This window comes from Ictalurus punctatus, chromosome 16, assembly GCF_001660625.3.
Source record: "Ictalurus punctatus breed USDA103 chromosome 16, Coco_2.0, whole genome shotgun sequence".
NCBI classification, from domain to species: Eukaryota; Metazoa; Chordata; class Actinopteri; order Siluriformes; family Ictaluridae; genus Ictalurus; species Ictalurus punctatus.
In genome coordinates, this window is record NC_030431.2 from 25,639,526 (window position 1) to 25,666,696 (window position 27,171).

Here is a 27,171-nt window from a genome sequence, read left to right on the forward strand (position 1 = left end):
TATGGGACTATTTGAGAAAGAGGAGTGCATATTCATAACCCCTGGCCCTTTTTGTGTTATTATTAAGAGAAACTGTGGAAACGTCGACAGATTTCAAGCTAAACGCTTAGCAGTACGGCAGAGGGCGCTGTTTTCACGCATGCGCAGTGCGTCCATGGGTGCCCTCGTACATTTGTAAGCGCTCGCCGCTCTCGTGGTTTCACACACACACACACACGCACACAGAAATCACGGCTGGGTGGATCTCAGGCCTCCACGGTCGGACTCAGAAAACCAGAATGGATTAAAGGATTCATGCTTGAGAGATTTTTCTGACTCTTTTTTTACTTTAAAAACATATATATATTTATATGTTTCTATATTTGTTTATTAATGTAACTATGCCAGCCGGGTTAGTATGGAAGCGCGCGCTGTTGGAGCGTAGCTCGGTGCAGTTCTGACGTTATTACTGAGTTCGGAGAGAGCATGTGGTTTATTGCGACGAGCTGTTTAGTGCCATAGTGTTCTTCTTCCGGCTTTTTTTTGTTGTTGTTGTTGTTTTTTTTTTAAATAACTCCGTTGCAAAGTGCACGTGCACGTCCGGTGTGTCCCGGTCGGAGAAATGCGCGCGCACGCGGACGCGGCCGCGGTTCGGTTCCTCCGCCTGTGCGCGCTCGCCGTGTGTGTGTGTGTGTGTACAGGAGAGGACGGGTCCTGCCATGGAGCCTTTGATCTATACTTTGTGCTGGACAGGTGAGTTCAACCACGCCCACCTCACAATAATAATCATTATTATTATTATAATACAATATTTACATAGACAATTGATACATTTTCTGTAATACAAATAATATTATCCCTACCACCACTTATAATAATAATAATAATAATAATAATAATAAAAAATAATAATAATATTAAACTGATTAACATTCAGATCTATGCTGCGTCAATTATTTTTGTAATATATTTATGCATATTACAATTCAAATGATAATGAAATATGATAATGAAATATGTTTATTACATTTGTTAAGTGATAATAATAATAGCAATAATATTAAATACGACTACTATTATTACTACTACTATTACTACTACTACTACTAATAATAATAATAATAATAATTATTATTATTATTATTATAACTTTAGTTAAATTATTAACTTATTTAAACTTTTTATGGGTAATTTATTGTTATTAATAATAATAAGAAGAAGAATACTTATCATGATTATTATTGTTTCATTTAGTGTCATAATTATTATTGTTCTTCTTCTTAATAATAATAATAATAATAATATTAATATTAAATACAGGTTGAATATTGGTTAAAATTGGACACGTAAGCTCTGTACTCCAGTGATTGAAATTTCTTACTGTTTTAAGCATTAATTGAAAAAAAGAAGATTGTATTCTTTAAAAAAAAAAAAAAAAACCAATTTCCCACCTGTGTTGCATAAATTATTTTAATATTTACCCATATTATAAGCCAAATGATAATGACGTGTTAATGTGTTTCTTCTTCTTCAAATAATAATGATAATAATAATAATAATAATAATAATAATAATAATAATATTTTAATAGTAGTTATTATAATAGTATTATTAATATAATAGAATAATAGTATTATTATTATTATTATTATTATTATTATAAAATATAAATAAAGGGTGAATACTGCACTCTTTAACTGGGATAAAAACACCCCAGATTGGGTTAGTTTTAGACCAACGGCTGGGTAAATATCGTACAGAACACATTTTGGGTTAAACTAACCCGTCACGTCGGGGTGTTAATTTTAACCCAGCAAACGGGTTGTTTTTCAACCCAAAGGACGGTTTCATTTTTACAAAAACTCTGGGTTAATTTTATTTCATAAACAGGTGAATATTTTCAGGGGTATTTTTACCCTTTGGAAATGTCAAATATACCTCATTATAAACAAATACGTCGACATGGCGTCTCCTTTATTTATACACGAGAAGGTGTTCAGAAGTGTGTTGCCAGAGCTGCTAAAGTGGGGTTTATTTAACGTTGTGTAAACTGGACTGGTATCACACAGTTTTGCTTTTTTCTAGTGTTCAGTAACGGTTTTATGGGTAAATATATTGATACGATTCCTGTTTCTCCAAATAAATCTAATCCAACCCAGCTCTTGAGTTGCAAAAAAACTACCCAAAAACTACCCAAGACTGAGAGAATGACCCAGTGAAATGACCCAAAAGGTTCAATCCAGTGTTTGGGTAGAAAAACTAACCCAGCATTCTTTAGCGTGTGGATAAGATCAGAAGCGATATACTCCAGTGACTGAAATTCCTTACCGAGATAATCCTTGGCAAGTTTTTAAGTTTCTTTTCATTATTTAACTGTGTAACTATAAATGATATGTTTTTATATTTATGCATATTACAAGCCCAACTGAAATTGACGTATGGGTTTGAATAGTGTTAGGGAGATCTGTGTCCTGTTAGAGTAATAGAAGAATTAAGAGTTAATAGTGATAGTGTTATGAATTGTATTATTGTTTGGTGTATCCAGGGGCCGTGTGGTTTAAGGTTGACGTGTTAGTGTTATTAAACAGATGGGGCATGTGGTATTTCAGGCTCGTCAGTGTGCTGCTTTAAACAGATGCTTATCAGGGTGTGGAGAGTCCAGGAGGAGTTTGGGTTCCTCATATAACAGTGTGGTATGATGAGATTATGAGTGGCTGCTCCATCCTTCCTTCTCCATCCTCCTCCATACTGTACACATCCTCCTGTCCATCCTCCTCCATACTGTACACATCCTCCTGCTCCATCCTCCACCATACTGTACACATCCTCCTGTCCATCCTCCTCCATACTGTACACATCCTCCTGTCCATCCTCCTCCATACTGTACACATCCTCCTGTCCATCCTCCTCCATACTGTACACATCCTCCTGTCCATCCTCCTCCATACTGTACACATCCTCCTGTCCATCCTCCTCCATACTGTACACATCCTCCTGTCCATCCTCCTCCATACTGTACACATCCTCCTGTCCATCCTCCTCCATACTGTACACATCCTCCTGCTCCATCCTCCTCCATACTGTACACATCCTCCTGCTCCATCCTCCTCCATACTGTACACATCCTCCTGCTCCATCCTCCTCCACACTGTACACATCCTCCTGTCCATCCTCCTCCATACTGTACACATCCTCCTGTCCATCCTCCTCCATACTGTACACATCCTCCTGCTCCATCCTCCTCCACACTGTACACATCCTCCTGTCCATCCTCCTCCATACTGTACACATCCTCCTGTCTCACTATTCGTCCGTCTCTTGTTCACTACATATCTGCATGTCTCTGTCTATCTCTGTCTCACTAACTGTCTGTCTGTCTCACTCTTTCTGTTGAACTCTGTCTTACAACTTCCTGTCTCTCCCTGTCTCTCTGTATCTGTCTTACTACCTGTCTGTCTCTCTCTTGGGGTCTCTCTCCTTACCCATCTCACTCTTTGTCTCACTTTCTCCCTCTCTGTTTATCTCTACTCTGCTCTCTCAGTAAACGTCTCTCTGTCTTGTTCTGCCCTTTTCTCTTTAAAAAAAAAAACTTTTTCCTTTATTCTCTCTCTCTCTCTCTCTCGCTCTCTCTCTCTCACACACACTCACACACACACACATACACACACACTCTCTTTCTGTCAGGCATGTTTTCTTCGTCTCCATCTCTGTCTTATTCTTTATCTCTCTTTGTCTCTGAAGCAATTTAGGAGGCAGTGAGCCCTCTAACTATCCAAAGAATCTTCAAGGACCTTTTCTTCCCTTGTGTCATGTTTCTCTCTTTCTCTTCATCGATGTCACGCAGATTCTCTCTCTTTTTCCTTTTCCTGCTCTCTCTCTCACACACACACTCGTCTCTATATATCTATTTCACATTTCTTTTGTTGAGGCTCGGGCCTCCTGTAGCCTCCTGATGCATTCTGGGGCCCTTTTATGGACCTGTTTACTTCCCAGTCCAAACACAGTGTGTGTGTGTGTGTGTGTGTGTGTGTGGTTCCAGGTCCGGCAGCGTGTCCACCAACTGGCGGGAGATATATGAATTTGTGGAGCAGCTAACCAATCGCTTTGTAAGGTAAGAAGGCTCAGAGCCTCACTGCTTTCTTTTTTTTTCCAGAGAGTTCTCTTTAATGAAAACAGACCAGAGCTTCAGAGCCACGGAGCAAAAACCACACCGAGAACATGTGCGCACTAAATATACGCCTAATCACGGATTACTATGTTTAACATCAGACGTTTTATGGTGTGTGTGTGTGTGTGTGTGTGTGTGTGTGCAGACTCTACGTGAAGCCTTCAACCCCACATGACCGCAGTAGCCATTCATCCGGCTTCAGTGCACGCTAGCGTATTGTTATAGTTATGAATATGATCTGTATACACGCTGCAGGGTGGAGGTCAGTCCGAGTTCAACGCCGATGTGTGTATCCTCTCTAATGTCCACGTGGTTTTATTTCGCAGCCCGAAGATGAGGGTTTCGTTTATCGTGTTCTCCTCGAGCGCAGAAGTCATTCTCGCCCTCACCGGAGACAGGTGTGTGTTCACACTCGCACACACGCTCACACTGTGCTTCATTTAGCAGTCTTATTAATAAAGTTACACAACTTTGTTTGCACTTAGCCACGCCCACAAAGCTCCATAAAAGGCAAAGCTCACAGAGATATACTTTTCGTCAACTATATATATATATATATATATATATATATATATATATATATATATATATAATATATATTTCTTATGTACATAAAAACGCTCCAGTGAACGATTTATAACGGTTTTTATAAATGAGGCTCATTTATCTTTTATGAAATAAGCAACAGTGGTACATATTTGCTGGTAATCTATTTACAGGCTCACTTTATTTAGTTTTTGCGGAGCTTTGACGCTTTACCAGACTTGCACCATTACTTTGCTGCTGTATGCTCCGCCTCCTCTCTATTTCTATTGGCTGCTGTGCTTTATCAATCGTTTAGGCCCCTTTTTAGGCCTGCTCTGATTGGCTGCCGGCAGCAATGAAACAATCAACATTTCAGAAGTATTAACTAATAATCAATTAATAAAAATGAAATTAGATTCTCACCAAAATCGAATCTATATATTCGGAAAATGTGTGCCTGTTTACTAATATATATATATATATATTTATTTATTTTTATTTTTATTTTTTTTTAAAAACAGTGATGTTTTTTTTTTTTACTATTTAATTAATTTTATTATATTTATGTGTAGTATTTGTCATAGATTATGATGATGCTTATTACTGTTATTTTATTTGTTTAAACAAGGAGGCTGTGAAATTTTTAAAGGTGCAATTTGTCATTTAAAATAAAAGGTTTTCTCCTATAATAATCATATAACTTTTAATTCATAAATATTCATTTAATCAAGTCATTCGCATTTTGCCAAGTGATGTATCTGGCTAGTTTCTTCATTTCAGGCTTCCGTTTTCTGTTTTTTTTGTTTTTTTTTTCTGGCCCTGAAATTAGCCCTGTTCCCATGTTTAGCTCCGCCTAGTTTCCTTTAAAAGGGCACCTTTTGAGGCAAGTAATACATGTGTAGTTTTGGCAACGCGGGTAAGGTTTTGCAAAGCAGAAAGCGGCGACGCTGATCGTGAGATAAACCCTGATACGAGGTTATATCTTTATTTTCCGCTCCTGCGCTGAGGCTCGCTCGGGCTGCAGTCCAAACTCCGTTGGCTGGTGGACGAAAGGTTGGTGTAATTGCATCCCGTGTAGTCGTTCAGCGCGTTTTTAAGAGGAACACAGTGTGTACAGGCGCTTGTTCCGCTCCTGCACGGCGAAAACGCTTGATCTCATTGTAAAGATAAAGCACGACACGTGTTTCCTCAGCAAAACCCACGTGTCTTTGCAACTAACACAAGTCACGTGACGCTTCTTGTGTCTGTCCTCGCAGGACTGCTATAGACAGAGGTTTGGAGCTGTTGAGTAAAATCAGACCTGCTGGTGACACCTACATGCACGAGGGACTGAAAGCGGTAAGGCTGGATTCCGGATCGTGATTGGTCAGATGTCCGGTGTTGATTCGTTTCCTACAAGTAGTGCAGGTTTATATTAATGCACTCAATTATTTGTAGTAATTATTGTTTCTATAGTAACAAACTCATTCACTGGGACTTCCCACATAAACAGACTTTATGGTAATGGTAAATTTCCTGTAATTTATGTAGCATTTATAGAAGGAGTCTCTCTTTTTTTTTTTTTTTTTTTGGTCATACTAACTTTAAAAGTGTCAGGTGAGGGAACGACTCATAGCTATAGCTGCTATAGCATAAGTGAGAACAGGAACTAACTTGCTTCAAGGGTGTTCCACAACATAAACACGTCTATTAAGAAATAAAATCATACAGTAAATAATGTAATCACTGGCAAATCGCTGTGGTATAAGAGGAATAAAACACACCAGGATGCGATGTTACGGGTCAGTAGTGACGTTTGATTTCATTATTGTTTTCCTGTAACAGTACTCGCCGAGTGCATGCTTGTACTTGGAGTGTGTTCACGCTCTCAGTGTGGATGTGTTCAGGTTATAGAGCAGATGGAAGCTCAGAGCGCGAGAGCATCGAGCATCGTTATCGCACTGACTGATGGGAAACTGGGCATCTACCCACATGAGCTCGCAGTGCAGCAGGTGAGCGTTTAGTTCAAAAAATGATTTTACAAGCCCCGAATTTCCCACGCGAGTGTCTGTTTTGTGAAGGTTAAGTGAGTGAACTCTGTAATTGGCTCAGTGAGGAAAGCTGAAGAGGCGTTTCCGTGATGCTGTGCGAGCTGGTATAGTTTATGGGTCGTAATCAGAGTCGGGTTAAAGTGCGTAGTGAGGATTTAGTACAGAAACGAGCTACGTAGCTACGGCGCTATTCGGGACGTTACGTAAGAATGCAGGGTGGAGTTTGAGCGAAACAAGACGTGCGTCTCAGTCTCAGTTACGATTTCGCAATTCTGACCTTTAAACTTTAAGTCAGGAGCAGTATCAAGTCCAGCGCCACTCTCTGGCAGTTTGATGTAACTACAATGCGTCACTCTGAAATGTACTGTTTCGGCTGTAACGCTCAAAAACCGTATGAAATGCCATTCGAGGATAATATAAAACGCATAAATACGACTGTATTCATGAATTAATTATATATCGTTAATAATATCTCCATTTTAAAGTCTACAGTTCTTAATCAGAGACGTTCTTTATCTCGAGGTGTGGATAAAACGACGAACTACACGAGCTGTCAGTGTGATAATGTGATTTTCGTCTTCGGTCCGCATTTTCTATACCTGTTTTTTTTTTTCTCGGGGTTAAAGGTGAGCGCTCGTGTTTAAAGGCGGTGGTCGAGATGTCTAGATGTTGACGCTACGGGAAGAAAAATAATTGTCAGACAGTACTACTTAAGATCTGGCAACCTCGGAGGCATGAGTTATACGCGAGTTACTTTAATAATCTGCTCGTAAAGATAAAGGATAAAGAGCTCAGAAAAGCTGCGACGCTGAATACGAGGAGCTCTCCTCATGGAAATATTGACGTGTGTGTGTGTGTGTGTGTGTGTGTGTGTGTGTGTGTGTGTGTGTGTGCAGGCTGATCTGGCGAGACAGTACGGAGCCCGTGTTTACTGTGTAGGAGTGACTGACTTCGATGTCCTACAAGTGCGTGACGCATGATGATGATGATGATGATGATGATGATGATGATATTTCATTATTAAGTATGATTTGTGTCATATAAGTATTATTTCCTCATTTCAAATAATCTCTTGGATGTTTCCCAGATCTTTTATTTTCAAATAATTCGATCTTTTGAAATTCTAGTATTTTGTTTCTTTGCTTAATAAGTGAATAAATGTAGTCAGTTTGCAAACTCTGATGTAAACAGTTATCCATGTAACATGAGACTCTGTAGCTCCGTTACACTACGGTCAGATTATTGATTCCTTAAATGGATTTTTTTTTTTTTTTTTTTTTTTTACAGTAACAGTCAATAGAACAGCGGCATAGACAATACAAATATCAAATATCCACAATTCACTCACTTTAATGTAAAACATTTACGTCATGTGTATACGTGTAAATCCCGAATTGACTCAATTAGATTAGTGCTCATGATAAATTAGAAGCGGACATTGTTACTGGGATTGTTGCTGATATTTTAGAAGATGTTTAATGCACAGTTGTGTGTAAAGTTCGCTTAAAAATACATTTCCAGGACAAATGAGTTATCAGATTATTTTTAGATCGCATTCAGGTTTGTTTTTACAAATGAAACAATGTTAATTGTTATTATAGTATATTATTTATAATATATTATTTATAGGATATTATTATACTACAGTATATTATTTATAGATATTATTATACTACAGTATATTATTTATAGTATATTATTATATTACAGTATATTATTTATAGTATATTATTATACTACAGTATATTATTTATAGTATATTATTATATTACAGTATATTATTTATAGTATATTATTATACTACAGTATATTATTTATAGGATATTATTATACTACAGTATATTATTTATAGTATATTATTATATTACAGTATATTATTTATAGTATATTATTATACTACAGTATATTATTTATAGGATATTATTATACTACAGTATATTATTTATAGTATATTATTATATTACAGTATATTATTTATAGTATATTATTATACTACAGTATATTATTTATAGTATATTATTATATTACAGTATATTATTTATAGGATATTATTATACTACAGTATATTATTTATAGTATATTATTATATTACAGTATATTATTTATAGGATATTATTATACTACAGTATATTATTTATAGTATATTATTATATTACAGTATATTATTTATAGTATATTATTATACTACAGTATATTATTTATAGGATATTATTATACTACAGTATATTATTTATAGTATATTATTATACTACAGTATATTATTTATAGTATATTATTATACTACAGTATATTATTTATATTATATTATTATACTACAGTATATTATTTATAGTATATTATTATACTACAGTATATTATTTATAGGATATTATTATACTACAGTATATTATTTATAGTATATTATTATATTACAGTATATTATTTATAGTATATTATTATACTACAGTATATTATTTATAGGATATTATTATACTACAGTATATTATTATACTACAGTATATTATTTATAGGATATTATTATACTACAGTATATTATTTATAGTATATTATTATACTACAGTATATTATTTATAGTATATTATTATACTACAGTATATTATTATACTACAGTATATTATTTATAGGATATTATTATACTACAGTATATTATTTATAGTATATTATTATACTACAGTATATTATTTATAGTATATTATTATACTACAGTATATTATTTATAGTATATTATTATATTACAGTATATTATTTATAGGATATTATTATACTACAGTATATTATTATACTACAGTATATTATTTATAGGATATTATTATACTACAGTATATTATTATACTACAGTATATTATTTATAGGATATTATATTACAGTATATTATTATAGTATATTATTATACTACAGTATATTATTTATAGATATTATTATATTACAGTATATTATTTATATTATATTATTATACTACAGTATATTATTTATAGGATATTATTTATATTATATTATTATAGTATATTATTATACTACAGTATATTATTTATAGTATATTATTATATTACAGTATATTATTTATATTATATTATTATACTACAGTATATTATTTATAGTATATTATTATATTACAGTATATTATTTATATTATATTATTATATTACAGTATATTATTTATATTATATTATTATACTACAGTATATTATTTATATTATATTATTGTACTACAGTATATTATTTATAGATATTATTATACTACAGTATATTATTTATATTATATTATTATATTACAGTATATTATTTATAGTATATTATTATACTACAGTATATTATTTATATTATATTATTATACTACAGTATATTATTTATATTATATTATTATACTACAGTATATTATTTATATTATATTATTATACTACAGTATATTATTTGAATATTTTTTTCCGCTTTGTTACTTTTATTTTTGATATTTTTGTTGACAACAGAGAAACTTCTATGAAAACCAAACACACTAATTTACACCTGTTGCTGTACATTAAAATAAAGTTCTTTGTGTCCATCGTCTTGTCCCGAAGGGTGTACAAACTTTCGCACTCGACTGTAAATTTGCGAAATTTGATCCGAGGCTGTAATTGGATTGCAGCAGCCGTGCACTTCCCGACTGTTGTGCATCAACGAGCGGATGTCACATCATTAAGACCGATTTAAGACTCGACTCTAAAGGCAGCAGTCCTGTAATGCACTGAGGCTGTGGAAATAACTGTGTGTGTGTGTGTGTGTGTGTGTGTGTGTGTTGAGAGAGTTCTTAATGATGATATTTGTCTGTTTCTTGTGTGTTTTCTCCAGCTTGTTGATATTGCAGACAGCAGAGAGCAGGTGTTTCCTGTGCTGGACGGATTCCAGGCGCTCAAATCGATCGTGAATTCTGTAAGGAACAATATTTTTAACAGTAAAACCTGCGAAAGCCGGGTGACGCGTCACAAATATCGTATCGCGCTATTGCATGTTATTCAGGTTTGCACAAGAAACATCAGGAAAATATCAGTGTTTTAATAATATTTCAGTTTCTGTTACGATATTGATTCACATCGCGCATTCCTCACAACACATCGAGCTACGACGCGAGCATGTACGCATACTGCCGTCTGAACACCAATCGGACACTGCTTATTTGCAGATTTTACAGAAGTCCTGCGTAGAGATCTTTAACGTCGAGCCTTCCGGCGTTTGTGTGAACGGTAGGTACACTGGAGGAAGTTCTGGACAAAAGAAAAATGAATCAATTCAGCGTTGATACTTGAAAATTGAAATCAAATATTCTGTTTCAGAATCCTTCAACATCGTTCTAAGAGGGAGGGGCTTTACTCAGGGGCGGAGCTCAGAGGGCGTGGTCTGTACGCTGTCTGTGAATCAACGGGAAGCTTACAGTAAGCTCAACCTACTAGTGCAAAATCCATCCGCTGTGTATGTAGTGTGTTTCCCTGCGCTGAGAAAAAAAAAAAAACAACTTATGATAAAGATACCTGATGATGTTGTCGGTAAACTGGTCAAACGTGCAATTGGATAACAAGGATCGGACGCATTATGTCCGATTCTCTCCTGTACAAATTCGCATCAACACACAAACATTTCATTTTATGTTGAGGCTTATGCTTATGATTTTTGCCAATCAAAAATGCTGACAAAAATAAATGAATAAATATTAAACACATTTTTAAACAAATTAATTCGACTTATATATATAAAGTATATTTTTAAACTAAAATAACTACAATATTTTAATTCTCTCTCTCTCTTCCATTTTGTGTAGATAGATAGATAGATAGATAGATAGATAGATAGATAGATAGACATATACACCAATCAGCCATAACATTAAAACCACTGAGAGGTGACGTGAATAACGGTGATTACGGCGTTACCGTGGCAGCTGTCAGGGGGTGGGATTTATTCACCCGCAAGTGAACAGTCAGTTCTGGAAGTTGACGTGTTGGAAGCAGGAAAAATGGGCGAGTGTAAGGATCTGTGCGACTCTGACAAGCGCCAGATTGTGATAGCTGGACGACCGGGTCAGGCAGGTGGTGTGGGGTGTTCCCGGTACGCAGTGGTTAGTACCTACCAAAAGTGGTCCATGGAAGGACAACCGGTGAACCGCTGACCGGGTCATGGGCGCAGAAGGCTCACGGATGCGCATGTGGAGAGAAGGCTAACCCGTCTGGTCCGATCCGACAGAAGAGCCACTGCGGCACAAACTGCTGTAAAAGTTCACGCTGGCTGTGAAGGAAAGGAGTCGGAACACACAGAGCATCGCAGCTCGCTGCGTATGGAGCTGCGTAGCTGCAGAGCGGTCAGAGCGCCCATGCTGACCCCCCGTACACCTCCCGAATCTCCTACAATGAGCACGTAAGCACCAGAACTGGACCATGGGGCGATGGAAGAAGGTGTCCCGGTCAAGCTGAGTTCAAGGTGTTGATTCGGCCTCCACATTCCCCAGATCTCAATCCGATCGAGTGTCTGTTGGACGTTCTGGATAAACGTCCACGTAGGCCTGACCTCACGACTTACAGGACTTAAAGGACTTACACGTCTCGGTGCCAGATCCCACACACACCTTCAGAGGTCTCGTGGAGTCCGTGCCTCGACGGGTCCGAGCTGTTTTCGTAGCACAAGAGGAGGAGGACCAGCACGATGTTGCTCAGCTGGTTTTAATGTTCTGGCTGATCGGTGTATAGTAATAAAAAAAATAATACTCCTGGATACTTTATACGTTTATAAGTTATGTTTTATACGTTATGATACTTTATACGTTTTTTATGTACGTTTTTAATGATATTCATACACCATCAGAGCCATGTGACTCCCTCTGAAAAACGAGTTCCATCTCAGAAAAGAGCAATTTTACAAATGTATAGCTTTATATATGCACACACACACACACACACACACACATTTGACTGTAGAATTTATGAAACTGTTTTAGAAAAATGTGTAAAGTGTAATATTTATTCAGTTTAACATCTGCCCTTAGACCTGCATTATAAGTGAGTTTTGGAAGAGACAGGCTTCTTTACTCAAGGGAAAGAGTCCAAATGGTCACCTGTAGTAATCACACACACACACACTCTACACACACAGACTCTACACACACACTATATACACACACGCTACACACAGTTGATAGAGATTACGTTGCTAGGGTACCACTTTAATGTATTATCCTCGCTTATGTTAATGTGTTCTATTTTGGGAAACTCTGCCCTGTTTTAAGTGAATCGCGTCATTGTTTGAGAGACTTAATGGCGTCATGTTATTAAGTTTCACCCGCCGGGGCTGCAGTGATCTCACGCTGATATCTTTTCCTCTTAGATGAAAAGCCGAGCGTTGTGAAGGACACTTATGTGCTGTGTCCGGCTCCGCTGTTGACCGAAGTTGGACAGTGAGTTACATTCTTCTTCCTGCTCCCGTTTTAGCAAACAGCAGCTGTACAGATTCGGAGCTGGCACTCACACCGGGATAGAAAAAAATCCTCTGTGCTCTGTTTGGGTTTCAGTGTGCAGCCTTGAGAGCACTGATAAGGAGAGGTTGCACCCAGAAACAGTGTGTGTGTGTGTGTGTGTGTGTGTGTGTGTGTGTGTGTACTGCATTTTGTGTTTACCCTGGCATGATGCCTGAGATCAACTTTTCTGCTCCTTTCTCTTATTTTTCACCAAAAAACCTAAAGTTACAGCTTTACCTCTGACTCTTAAAAGCTCTGACACTGGAGACTCCTTCCTTAAATGTTACATAAAGATTTATTCTCTATACAGAAAGCTAAACAGCCGTCTGCTACTCGTTTTCAATAAACACGTCCCAGATAATGAAAAGGAAATGACCTAAAGTTCCCTATGGATATGCATGATATGCAAAGTACAACACATGAAAGCCCTATGTGTCCTCCTGCTATCCCTAATTACCTAACCTTAGCATGCTTATCTTAACTAGATGAAAAGTTAGCTAAGTGCTAGTAAACTAGCTCGCATTAGTAGACGTAATTATTTCCACATCGTTAGCCTTTAATCTCTGGTTTGGTCCAAATTTGTGAAAGCGCAAACATAGCCCCGCCCTGATCTAGTCTAATGTGGCATTAGCAAAGAAAACAAGCTAGCTTTGTTAAAAAATAGCCAGTTAATGTTAGCAAAGGATAGCTATAGCGCTCAGTACATTGAGTAGTGTGAAGTCGGTGATGAATTGGCATGATTTTTGATCGTTTTGTTTTTTTTCTACATCAATCAGCATCCAGAATAAGTGACTTGAAAGCTCTTTGGCATTACTGCTGTGGCGTTACTGTATGTAAGATATCACGTGACGGGATCCGTGTCCGATCTTCAGCTGGGAGACGTCTGATTCCAGGCTGTTTGTCTCTCCACAGCTCCGTTGAAGTGCTGATTAGCTTTAATCATGGCCACTCCTTCATTACAAGCCCTATTACGATCTACGCCACCACATGTGTGAGTACAACACTACAGTGTCATCACAGATTATTGAGTTACTCCTGCGTGTTTTCAGTGTGTTAATAATAACAGCGCTTTTCCACCAGATAGTACGGTACGATTATTAAACCAACTCTGGAACCATCGGTACTGCGGGCAAGTTCCCGTATCCGTTTCTGATCACTTCACAGATTCGTACATATAATGTTTATTCAAACATTAAACATTTTCTTAAGCAAAAAATTTTGGTTTCAAAAGTATTGGCACACTGCCCCATTCTACATGAATGGGGGTGCCAATAATTGTGGCGCAAAAGTCACAGATGGATGAGAATGAATATTTGAAATGCAATGTAAACATATTTAAGAACATATTAATATAAACATCACAGAAGAATGTGTGAAACGTGGGTGCGCTCCCTGTCCGTGACTATAGTTTATTCTTGTTTATATAGTTTATTGTTTTCTTAATTTGACAGAAAAGCACTGATTTCAAAAGTATCGGCACCCTTGCAATTAGAATTTGGCGCATACTGTACATGCTACAGGTAAAAAAAAACAACAAAACAAAACAAACATTAAATCTCTATTCTGTTTGAAAAAGGGGTGCCAATAATTATGGATCATTGATGTTAAACTATAGCAAAAGTCACAAATGGATGAGAATGAATTTATGAGATGTCTAATTGACTCTCATAAAACTCAAATACTTTTTAGAGCATAAGTTATGAAATTAGTTGCTTTCAAAAGTATTGGCACCCTCACTCCTTATACTTGGTGCATCCTTGCCAGAAAAGATTTATTTTATTTATTTAATTGTTTTTTTCATTTAAAACATCAGAAATTTTTCTTTCTTTTCCTGCAATTTATTTTACTTGTGGGGTTGTAATAATTCTGCATCACTGATGTACACTGTGGCAATAGAGACAAAAGAACAAGAATCAATATGTTTAATATCTGAAATGTGTGTGAGCTCCCTGTGTGTGTGTGTTTGTGTACGCGCTATGGCAGTCCAATGGCGTGGTGGTGGTTGTGGTTCTCCTGGTTCTGCTGGTGCTCGTGGCTCTGGTTCTGCTTTGGTGGTTCTGGCCGCTCTGCTGTACCGTGGTGAGAAACACAGTAAACATCCCTTGTCTCTCTCAGTGACAGCAGCAGATGAATATTACGTAATCACGGTTCAATTTTGTCGACCTGACAGGTCATTAAAGATCCTCCGCCCTCTCGACCTCCTCCTCCTCCACCTCCTCCACTTATCGTAAGTACCCAAAACCCGCTATTCAGCTATTCCGCATGTCTTTCTGTCCAACTCGGAGATTTGTCAGGACAGATTCTGTATGCTTGTATGCCTAGAAAGCGCTCTGGACTACCTCTATTCTGAAAACAAGTTCGCTCCTGTTCTCACTTACGTTACAGCAGCTATGAACAGTCGTTCCATCACAAGTCTCTCTTTAAACGTTACTGTTAAACCACAAAAAGCGTAAACTCCTCTGTCCTGAAGATGTCGGAAAACATAAAGTTACAGCCGACACTGGAGACTCCTTCCGTAAACGTTACAGAAACGTCGCCTTGAAGAAAACTTCACCATATCAACTTGTACACACGCTTTTTATTCCGTTTATGTGGAGCGTTCGCCGTACAATTCCCTGTGAGTTAGCTGTTACTATAGAAACCATAACGTATCAGAACGGGTACTTCAATATAAACCTGTGCTACCGTCAGGAAATTAATCGACACTTTCTGACCAATCAGAATCCAGAATTCAGTCGAAGTTCAGAAAGCATCTCTAGAGCTTTTCGAAACAGCACCATCTATCTTTTATATGGGTACTTGTAAAAAAAATTACTTGTGTGTGTGTGTGTGTTTCAGGAGCCGGAGGAAGACCCCCTACAGAAGAAGAAATGGCCCACCGTGGACGCGTCGTACTACGGAGGCCGAGGAGTCGGTGGGATCAAACGCATGGAGGTAACGACGTCAACATTTATGGCTTCTTCGTTGAACTCTGTCATGCATGAATTATATAAGAACATATTCAGATTCTTCAGATGCTTTTTTTATTTATTCAATATGAACGTCATGTGACGTCATGAACATCGGTAAACATCAGCGCACGTCAGACTGTCCATGTGTAGGAAGACCATGAGTATAAAACATTATGCCTCCACATGTTTGTGCTAAACCTTATGACCCTTTTTAGATCAAATCCAGTGGCATGTCTGATCGCACGTTTCAATAGGAAAATCGGACCTTTTGTAAAAAGTAGTTAACGTGGTCAATATCACACATTTACCTTCTTTGTTTGAAACATTTTCAGTGAAAGAATACATAAAATCCCAGCGTGTTCTGGAGCACTGGAAACGCCGGCGTGAGGAAAGACTAAATGCTGCTCTGCTCTCATGACAGGTTCGTTGGGGAGGAAAAGGCTCCACTGAGGAAGGAGCGCGACTGGAGAAAGCCAAAAACGCTGTGGTCACAATGCCCGAGGAGGAGGAACTGGAGGAGCCCATTGTAAAAGCTCCTCGCAGACCACCACCTCCTCATCCTCCCCCACCTCCATCTAAATGGTACACCCCGATTAAGGTGAGTCCAGAGTTCGTTTCGCGTAGAAATCCCCGTGATCACTCAGGGAAGCATGAAGGAATAAAACACTCAGTGTTGTGCTGTTAAAGGAAAATCATATATAAAATAATACATGTGATTATTTTCCCATAACAGCACTTTTCCAAGTGTCTTATTCCTCTTATACCACAGCAGTGTTGGTTCTGGATAAATCCTGGGTCTCTCTATGAACACTCAGGAGTCGCTATTGTTCTAATAACATGGTCGTTTAGTGTTAATTACCCAGCTGTGCACGTCACCTTGTCGTGATTAGGTGTAGAGTCTATACTGTAACGTCGTGCTCCTGTTTGCGTGTTCAGGGCCGTTTCGACGCTCTGTCAGCTTTACTACGGAGACAGTACGACCGAGTCGCCGTGATGAGACCTACAGCACACGACAAGGTACGTTTCTGTTCGGACTTTCTCACGTGAAATGTACGAAGCCTGCGACATGATTGACAGCAGAGCAAATTGAACTAAAGGCAGGAATCCGGCAGGAATGAGATCACGGCTCTACTGACAATGCAGCTATTGAAACAGATTTCCATTTCTCTCCCCGAGCCGCTGGGATAACAGGAAGGAGAAGTGAAGGAAAGGTTTGGTGGAGCTTGTCATTATGCTAATTAAAATGAAGTTTGGCTACACAGGAGGAAAGCTATATCAGGACTAATAGACACACACACACACACACACACACACACATTTAGGCTAGGTGGGTCATTAAACTGGACATTACTAGACACATAAACATCAGTGACGAGACTCTGTTACACCATCCAGCTCAGTGTGGTTGGTGGCCTTTGACCTCTCCTATGCTAAAGAGACATGTTTACTTTGCCTCTTAATGGAAGTCTATCCTAACCAAACGCTTTCCTTAAGTCCGAATATATTAAATGGTAAATGGTCTGCACTTATATAGCACTTTTATCCAAAGCGCTTTACACTGGTTCTCATTCACACACACACTCATACATTAATGGGAGCAGAGCTGCTGCCATGCTAGGCGCTAACTTGCCATCGGGAGCAACTTGGGGTTCAGTGTCTTGCCCAAGGACGCTTCGGTATGTGGAGTCATGTGGAGTCACGTAGAGTCATGTGGAGTCACGTGCAGTCGTGTGGGCCGGGAATCGAAGCGCCAACCCTACGATTAGTGGACAACCCGCTCTACCACCTGATCCACAGCCTTCCACTGTTGTGATATTATATCACAACACACCTACTACAGACCACTTATTTAAACTTAAATAAAAATATGTATATATATAGGTAGAGAGCGATAGATGGATAGATAGATGGATAGATAGATAGATAGAAAGGCAGCACTGATGGTATATATTTACATATTTATGTTTAAACTGAAACTTTATTATCATCCACATCACATTCAGCTTTCTGATTTAATTCCACTTTTAATCTTTAGGGGTGGAGCCTAGCCCGGTGGGCGGGGTCTAGAATGGGAAGTGTAGTGAAACCAGACCAGACAGTATGGATCCTTTTGTCTGAGATGGCAAAACAGATTTTTTTAGACGATTCTGTACTTTTGTTCATGAAAGGTTTTTAGTCTCCGTTACTTGGATTTGTTGTTGTTGTTTACAGCTGTGTTTTTATATTCACAGCATTTATTACATGCTCTAGGGACATTACACACCCTCATGCCAGTTCAGTATGTCAGAAAGGCAAACACACAAATCAACAGATTTTGTTGTTGTTTTTGGCTTTTTCATTAGACAGACTTTCCTTTATTTGTATCAGGGCAGCTTCCTGTGCACGCAAAATGATTACAGTGAAAATAAGATTACAGTGAAAGATCACTCAGCTGAGTGCAATTATTCCAAATGATCGGTAAAGGTCAGTGTGACAGAACATATCAGAATAGACTGTTTTGTGAAATGTTTTGTCATAGCAAAATAACAAAAATAAAAATCCTACCTGTCATGCTGAATCACAGCTGAGAGTCAAACACATGGCTCAGAAATTACACTAACAAACAGCTCATGTGTTGAAGCGTTTTGATTAAATTCACAGCAAACAACGGCTACATCTGTTAAAAAAGGAAAGAAGCAGAAAAAAAGACTCGTATGTACATGAGTCAGCTTTCATCGTTCAAACAGAAGAGTCGACTCAAAGAGCAGTGATTATTTATTCGGAATGAAAACCTAAAAATCCACCGGATCTTTATGGATAAGACTGAGGAACCATGGCGTGTGCCGTTTACTATGAAATGATAGAGAAGATCTTTGTGCTTTGTTCAAAGTTGTAAAAGTGACAGAAAATTGGTTCATTCTTGCTTTGAATCTTCCACCACATTTTGATCAGTATAATCCAACACCTTCTATAAAATATATGTATATAACATAGAGATGTCAATAAAATATTTTTATCAGGCCTGACAGAATAAAAAGACCACAATCCAACATAATAAATAAATAAAATCTTGAACAGTGCTGCATTTGTTTCTAAGGATTTGGGTGGGGTTAGAAATTGTACTGCCACTAGAGGGCGTCAGTGACATTTTCTCTTCATTATTCAGCCTCCATCAATCGAAATATTTTCCCATATTCAGTGCTAATCTCAAAGATAAACAGTGAGACATGAGAAAGGACTTTAATTTGTGGTTCATTATCTGTGTGTGACTTTAACTGGCATGTTGTTTGTGTTGCAGGGTCGCTGCATCAAGTTCACAAGGATTCAGAGTCACTAGTTCACTCACTGTGTCTTTTTGTTGTTGTTTTGTACACAATTTTGTATAAGCTATGCGCCGCATTTACATTACTGTACATGATTTCCTTCTATATATTTGTGTGATATGTTTCTAAATACAGAAAAGTTCTAATTTTTATTGGTCAATTCTGCTGATTGTATGCACTTATGCACTCTTTGTGTGGAGTTTCTCTATAGCAATATTATTATTATATACAGCAATATATCAGTATTTATTAGTAAAATGAAAACGGATTTTTAGATCACTTGCGGTTAGATTTTTGAAATGACAGAAACTACAATCTGACATGTCACCATCCCAGACCAGGTAATCATTCACAAAGTGCAACTACATAAGTTGATGCTCCAATAGCAATGAAAAACTCTACACAGACCTTTTCAGCACTAATCTCATTATTTTAATCTGACTGCACATGTTTAGTAGCATAATGGCATCTTCTGACCACTGCTGACTGTAAAGAAAATAAAAGAGTTGTGTTTTTTTTTTAAGGTGTCTGGATTAATGAAAATGTTCCTTATGTATGTATATAATATGCCGTATAATTATATTAAGTATGTTATATATAATTTGTAGGCTGTCTGGTGAGTAAACATCTATATATATAAAAAAAAAATCTAATAATAGAATTATACACGTTGAATAGAATAGATAGTAGAAATAATGGAAAAACGAGGATTTAGTTGAATTTAGAAAATTCGATAAAAAAAACATAGACGGAGGCTACAGCCGTTTATTAATCAATAAATGAATTAATTTATTACACAGATTTTGCTAAATAAATCCTAAAACTAAGCGATGCCCATCCCCAAGCGTTGTACATTAAAACGGCGAGTACACAGCAGCTATGCATTGTTGGGTGTCGCGGAGCGTTTACGTCATCGCTTATTGTCGCAGGATTTTACACGTCATATAAAAACGGCCGCTAATATGGCGACCGTTAATAATGTATTAATAAAAACAGTTGCGGCGGACAAATAAAGCCACTCGGACAAACCTGCACCTTCAAGTAAAAATTTATCTTTTATTGTTCAAATGTTGTATTGTCAGACATTTCTGTAGCACGCGCATTAAGATGCATTTGTCGTTGTTAGCTTGCTAGCTGTGCGGCTACCGTTAGCTAGCCGCATAGTCGGTAACAGTTATAAAGAGACAAACATCTGCAATAATTTATTAAAAATAACGTAAACGGTTATATATATATTTTTTCTAAAAGACATGTTAAGGAACCAATGAAAAGTCTATTATATGTTCATAAAATTAACTTTTATGTATGCTCATTATTTTAACTTCCTTTTATTTAATGTCGTAATCAGTATTAGAGGAATTATTCTAATTATTACACGTTTTATTATATATATTTATTATATATATATATGTAATTTTCTTCTTTATATTATTTTTCATTATTTTTCTTAGCCTAGTTTACTATTTATTTTAATCATTGATATAATTTTAATTATTGTACTTATTATTATTTTTTTATTATTACATATTGTTTTACATTTCACATTGTTATTTTCAGCTCCTTGTCACTGCTTATTGTTTCTTGGCCATTTTACTGTTTTGTTTTTGACTACCTTTCAAAAAACAAGTGCTTGCACATTGTAAATCACTTTAAAACAATAATCATAATAATTATTGTTGTTGTTGTTGTTGTTGTTACACTTGCTGCAGTGTAAGGTTATGCCTCAAAACTGCCAGATTATAGACTGTTTGTTTGTTGGTTGATGCTTTTCTCCACAGTGCTGAAGCAGAACTTGATGAACCACAATGCCTCAGAAGATCCTGAAGAGCGCTCATTACATAGAGCTGGGCAGCTATCAGTACTGGCCGGTTCTCGTGCCCAGAGGCATCCGGCTCTACACTTATGAACAGATCCCCATGTTCCTGAAGGAGAACCCGTACATTACGGACGGGTACCGAGCACATCTGCCTTCTCGGTTATGTCTGAAAAGGTGTGTATCCAACCCGGAACACGTTAAATATGTTTATAGTGAAATACTTGTGATGTGTTTATTGCATGATATGTTTGTGGTTATATATATTATATATATATATATTTTTTTCTTTATCTTTTAAGCATATTCATTCTGTCCAACGAGACGGTGAACATCTGGAGCCATCTGCTGGGCTTCGTTTTCTTCTTCTTGTTGGGGGTGAACGACATGTCCACAGTGTTACCGGCTGCAGGAGCCTCCAGAGAGGACTACGTCATCTACTCCATAGGGCTGTTTTGCTTTCAGGTGAATGCACATCACACACACACACACACACACACACACACACACACACACACACATATGTAACAATAATAATCATAATAATTGGGTTAATTTATAATCCACCTTTCATTAAAACTTAAATCAGAAGATGCTACAGGAAAAAGGAAAATAATAAAATTAGAAAGAAAGAAAAATAATAACGGGTTTTATTTATGATCCACCGTTTCATAAACAATTTATTCTGTAGATGCTACAATAAACAAATCAAAATAAACAAACAAATAAAGAAGGACATTGGATTTTATTTGTAATTCGTCTTCCATAAACATTTTGATCAAGACGCCACAGCAAAAAAGAAAAGAATAAAATATAAATAAATCAAAAATACTGGATTTAATTTATGATCCACCTTTCATACAGCAATGAACTACAATTAATAATTCTATACAATTAAAATATATCATTCTGTTTATAATACAGGGGCTGCCTGAGATTGACATTTTTATACGTTTTTATAAATTTGATAAATAACTGCAGTGGATAACAGAAGAGAGTTTAGACAAGTCCCTCTGATAGTTTTGTTCTGAGGAGAGTTCGGTTATAAAAGACCGGCTTTGTCCCCAAACGTAACAGAACTGAATCATTTGAAACAGAACGATGATTGAGCAGTGTGCGGAACTCAAACAGGAACGGTTTGTTTGTCCTGAAAGAACAGCGTCGTGACTAGTTCGTGTTTCCGGGTGCAGGTTTTCAAATCTAAATTTCTGCGTCACATCACGTGTTTGGTTTCATTCCACAGGAGATTATTTCTATAAATAAATAAATACATCAGATGAAACTCCCTGAGAAGATGACGAGCGAGCCGGTGTGGCGTGTTTGTTGATGGATCCGCGCTCCTGTGCTGTTGTGTTCAGGTGTGTATGCTGTGCTCGGTGGGTTATCACCTGTTCTGCTGCCATCGCTCGGAGAAGACGAGCCGCCGCTGGCTGGCCCTGGACTACGCCGGGATCTCGGTGGGAATTCTGGGATGCTACGTCCCGGGAGTGTTCTACGCCTTCTACTGCGATGGTGTACGACACATTAATCACGTTAATCACATTCTTTATCACAACATAATTCCCATAGTTCCTCGATAGTTTTGATGACTTTATTATTATTCTAAAATGTGGAAAATAAAGGATGCGTGTGTCTAAACTTTTGCCCGGTAGTGTATATAGCAGAAGCAAATTGAATTCCTAGCATTGCATTTGTTTTGGTTTTTTTTCCACCTCAGTTCTGGAGGCAGGTGTACCTCATCACGGTCCTGGCTCTGATCCTGGCCGTGTTTTCGGTTCAGATCCACCCTCTGTACCACACTCGGGAATGGAAGACGCTGCGCTCGGTTATTTTCTGCTCTGTGGCGGTGTACGGCATCATCCCCGCCTGCCACTGGGTGTGGCTCAACGGAGGCTTCCACTCCGAGATCGTGCAGGTCCGTATGGACGCTTTAATCCACTCTGGGTCGGGTTTCAGCAGAAATTGTACGCTTTATGAAAGCGATGTTGGACTTCACCTTGTCTTTGTAGGCGTTTTTTCCACGAGTCATGGTCATGTACGTGATCGCTGCCTCAGCCTTCCTGTTCTACATCAGTAAAGTCCCCGAGCGCTACTTCCCAGGTAACCGCTCGGCTCTCCGTGTGTGTGTGTGTGTGTTTATACCTTTTTATACCTGATTGGATTCTGATCAGATCTGGTCAGAAGATGGTGATTTAATTTTCTAGTAGTGCAGCTACAAATATGTTCGATAAGGAGATGTTTTATTTAACAGTTATGAAGGAGTCTCCAGGGGTGAAGTCTTCCCAGACTTTGCGCTTACTCTGTAACACGACAAGCTTTGTGGTGTTGTTTTGTTTTTGTTCTTGTCGTCTTATTAACATCAAGAGAAAGCGAAAAGAACAGCTAAGTGAGAACAGGAAACAACACTAGCCAAATTGCTGTAGTATAAGAGGAATAAAACACTTCAGGACATGCTGTTGTAGCAGAGACGCCTCTATGTTTTGATCAGTCCTGATCGTGTGTGGGGTTTTTTTTTTTCTTGTTTACACCCTGCAGCGTCACAGAGATTCTTTAAAACGATAATTTTATTCATAGAGACATGACCTTATAAAAAAATAAAAATGAAAAATCTTCCGATCGCACCTTTTAACGGCGCTCTACGTCGTGTTGAGTTTCAGCACTACCAGCGTTATTAAAGGAGCGATCAGTGATTTAGAACTCTTGAAATATTTGGCAAAATCACATCACTGTTAGTAAATATTATTGTTTAGAGGAGAAACTCTGATCTCTGTGGTACTGTAGGCTGTAAATGAGACGGGGCGGAACCACGACAGCACAAGATAAGGACCAATCAGAACACAATATTCCATCACGTCGTGTTTCAGTCCTCTTATGCTACAGCAATTTGGCAGCTCTAAACCATCGGTCAACATTTGACCAGTCAGAACAAAGAGGCGTCTTTGTACGATGATGTATTTTGATTTATTAAATAACAACACGTCGTACTCTTTTTATCCGTTTATAGTTACATTTAATAATTGTGGAACATCTGCAAAAAAAACAAACAAAAAAAAAAACCCTCGGTTACCAAAAAGAAAAAACGGCACGTCGTGTTACAGAGAAATTTTTACAGCTTTATATCTGACTTTTACAAAGCCCTAACACTGGAGACTCCTTCCAGAGACGTGAACTTTGTCAAATATTACAAAAGATAAAAATCGCTGATCGCACCTTTAACGGCGCTTCAGTTTTAGCGCTACGAGCGTGCCTCCTAACGCTGTCTGTTTGTTTGTCACAGGCCAGCTGAACTACCTCGGTGCCAGTCACCAGCTGTGGCACGTTCTGGTGGTGCTGATGTTCTACTGGTGGCACCAGACCGCCGTCTACATCACACACTACAGGCACAGCGAGCCGTGTCCGAGGTTCAGCTAGTTCCGCTCTCGCTGCAGGAACTTACAACCCACGAAGACGCGAAACAACGTTCTAGCTCATCTCTTAACATGCTATAAAGTGTGCCTGGAGAAACTGGATTTTAGGTATCTCCCTCTTTAGCGCAAACGTAACGTACTCGATCAGCCGGGACGTGATTTACGTTTGATGTTTCCTTCTTTTGTCTTTTTGCACTGGAGATACAAAACTGATGTTGCTTTCAACAGACTCGAGTAGGGGGCGTGGCCTAAAGATTGAAGTTCACATTTAATGATTCGTTGAATTTTTTTTTTTTTTTAAACGATAAACCGGGTACCTATGTGTTAGCTACATTACCTTTGCAGCTGGGAAGTGCGAGACTACAGAAGCAAACTTTAGACGTCTTTGTCGGGCGTGTGTCGTTTCGGATGACGTGGAAAATGTAAGTCGTGTCGCAACGATTCAGAAACCTACCTTCCACTCAGAACCCAACACTTTTGCGCATTAAGGACTTGATTGTTAAAGTAAACGAGCCAGTATACTGTAAATCTGCCTGAAAAACTTAACGTAAGCTGACCTGAATGTGAAACCTTCGATCGTACGCGTCTATTATAATAGCGGCGTTATTGTTTATTTTACATCGTCGGTCCGTCGGCAATCTAAAACTCTAAAGAAAAGAATACACCTGGGCCGACGTTTAATCGGACATTCGATACGTAGTACACAATCGATTACGCAATTGCACAACATGACGTAGTGCGCTATTAAAGGTGCAATCAGTGATTTTTAACTTTTTGAAATATTTGTCAAAGATCACGTGTTCAAAAATATTATTGTGTAGAAGAGAAACCGCGATCTCCGTGACACCGCAAGGTGTCAACGAGAAAAAACAACAACGCGTGATGAGGACCAATCAGAACAAAGAGGCGTCTCTACTATTCCAACATGTTGTGTGTTTTATTCCTCTTATACTACAGCGATGTGGCCATTTCCTGTTCTCACTTAGCAGCTCTAAACCATCGGTCAACAGTTGACCAATCAGAACAAAGAGGCGTCTTTGTACGATGACGTATGTTGATTTATACAATAACAACACGTCATACTCTTTTTTTTTTTTTTTTTTATCCGTTTATAGTTGCGTTTAACATTGTAGAGCGTCCACAAAACAACCTGGTTATTGTTACCAAAAAGAAAAGGAAAAAAAAAACGCACGCCACGTTACCGAAAAATTTTACATCTTTACATCGGACTGTTACAAAGTGCTGACACTGGAGACTCCTTCCACAGATGTCAAGTAAACATTTATCCTCTTTACGGAAAACTTCACCACGTCAACGATTCTTTAGAAATCTGTTTATTGTTTGCGTGGAGCGCCCGCCGTACAAATCCCCCTGAACGAGCTGTTACTATAGAAACGACCACGTATTGAATAATCGAACCTGTGTTTTGTAGAACACGAATCAACGCTTTCTGACCAATCAGAATGCGATTTGAGAGAAAAGGTTTAGGTAGAGCAGTGCATTTATAATATTTTGTTAGTATTGTCATTGTCGTCGTCCCCGAGAGTACCTCGTAGCCTATTGCATATTTGCCTTTGAACACACCACATGGTCGTTCACTGTGAATATTTCAAAAAGGTCAAAACTGTTTGGTTTTTTTTTTTTTAACTGTTTGGAGTTTGTTACGTAAACTTAATTTTTTCCACTGAGCCTTTCACACAAAGCACTGAGTCTGCGTCCGGGTGCTGTACGTGATGTTCCCATCACTTTCGCTGGACATTCAGATATTCACCTCGTGCTGGAAGGCTTTTTGAGTTATAAGTGCTCATGAACAATAGTTCTGGATTGTATTGTACTGTAACTGCTGTATATTGGGTATTGGGTTCCTTCATTATTCTTATAGAGATCGTAGGAACAGTGTGCATGCGAACAAATCCTTGGTAAGGGGCAAATACATTTAAACAGTCCTCGATTTACCCTTTGAATGTGACCGTGGACATTTAGCATGGTGTATATATTTGATTCATCGCAACCAAAACTGTATTAACATTGGTGTTTCTTCACTTCTGCCTTTTCTTTCAAATATATATATATATTATATGTATATATATATATATATATATATGTATATATATATATATATATATATATATATATATATATATATATATATATATATATATATATATATATATATATATATATATTGCTACTGGCCTTACTTCCTGTTTAATGTTTTTAAGAGTTTGAAATGATGAACTAAAATATCTGAATGCTGAAACTGAATTAAAATACTTTCTGCACATGGATTTGGATTGGTCGATGCGTACAGCAGCGTGTCGTCAGCATACCGTGTTCAGGAATGAGTTGACTGCATCCTTTGAACGTGTTTTCCTTCTTAAAGCGTCAGTCACGTGAAAGGACTTGAAGACGTCAAACGTTAATTTGTGGTGTTTTTTAAGATCTGATGTAGTTCTTTCAGCATAGTTGTGATGGAGGAGGAGGATGATGATGATCATGATGATGGCACCATGGAGCA

At 37.7% G+C, this 27,171-nt stretch overlaps 2 protein-coding genes across 2 annotated transcripts; both read left to right on the forward strand.

Moving 5' to 3' along the window:
• Positions 1 to 188: 188 nt before the first annotated feature.
• On the forward strand, positions 189 to 19,956 carry antxr2b (ANTXR cell adhesion molecule 2b). Its single transcript, XM_017488924.3, has 17 exons — positions 189 to 732; positions 4,019 to 4,090; positions 4,474 to 4,545; positions 5,929 to 6,010; positions 6,559 to 6,663; positions 7,599 to 7,667; positions 10,531 to 10,611; positions 10,862 to 10,922; positions 11,013 to 11,111; positions 13,051 to 13,120; positions 14,093 to 14,171; positions 15,164 to 15,259; positions 15,351 to 15,407; positions 16,019 to 16,114; positions 16,553 to 16,729; positions 17,068 to 17,148; positions 19,409 to 19,956. The coding sequence occupies exons 1-17, from the start codon at positions 602 to 604 to the stop codon at positions 19,445 to 19,447; spliced, it is 1,467 nt and encodes a 488-aa protein (XP_017344413.1). The 5' UTR covers positions 189 to 601; the 3' UTR covers positions 19,448 to 19,956.
• A 130-nt stretch (positions 19,957 to 20,086) lies between these two features.
• Positions 20,087 to 27,008, forward strand: paqr3b (progestin and adipoQ receptor family member IIIb). Its single transcript, XM_017488925.3, has 7 exons — positions 20,087 to 20,474; positions 21,212 to 21,423; positions 21,549 to 21,711; positions 22,605 to 22,760; positions 22,964 to 23,161; positions 23,256 to 23,346; positions 24,524 to 27,008. Exons 2-7 carry the CDS (start codon positions 21,239 to 21,241, stop codon positions 24,655 to 24,657), a joined length of 927 nt encoding a protein of 308 aa, XP_017344414.1. The 5' UTR covers positions 20,087 to 20,474; positions 21,212 to 21,238; the 3' UTR covers positions 24,658 to 27,008.
• The last annotated feature ends 163 nt before the right edge of the window (positions 27,009 to 27,171 follow it).

Bases quoted from the DNA above. Each gene is read 5' to 3' on its own strand.
- antxr2b (XM_017488924.3), top strand. From the start codon at position 602: ATGCGCGCGCACGCGGACGCGGCCGCGGTTCGGTTCCTCCGCCTGTGC. The intron at 6,664-7,598 runs GTGAGCGTTTAG...GTGTGTGTGCAG, and splicing joins ATGAGCTCGCAGTGCAGCAG to GCTGATCTGGCGAGACAGTA. The intron at 16,730-17,067 runs GTGAGTCCAGAG...TTGCGTGTTCAG, and splicing joins AATGGTACACCCCGATTAAG to GGCCGTTTCGACGCTCTGTC.
- paqr3b (XM_017488925.3), top strand. From the start codon at position 21,239: ATGCCTCAGAAGATCCTGAAGAGCGCTCATTACATAGAGCTGGGCAGC. The intron at 22,761-22,963 runs GTACGACACATT...TTTCCACCTCAG, and splicing joins ACGCCTTCTACTGCGATGGT to TTCTGGAGGCAGGTGTACCT. The intron at 23,162-23,255 runs GTCCGTATGGAC...TTGTCTTTGTAG, and splicing joins TCCACTCCGAGATCGTGCAG to GCGTTTTTTCCACGAGTCAT.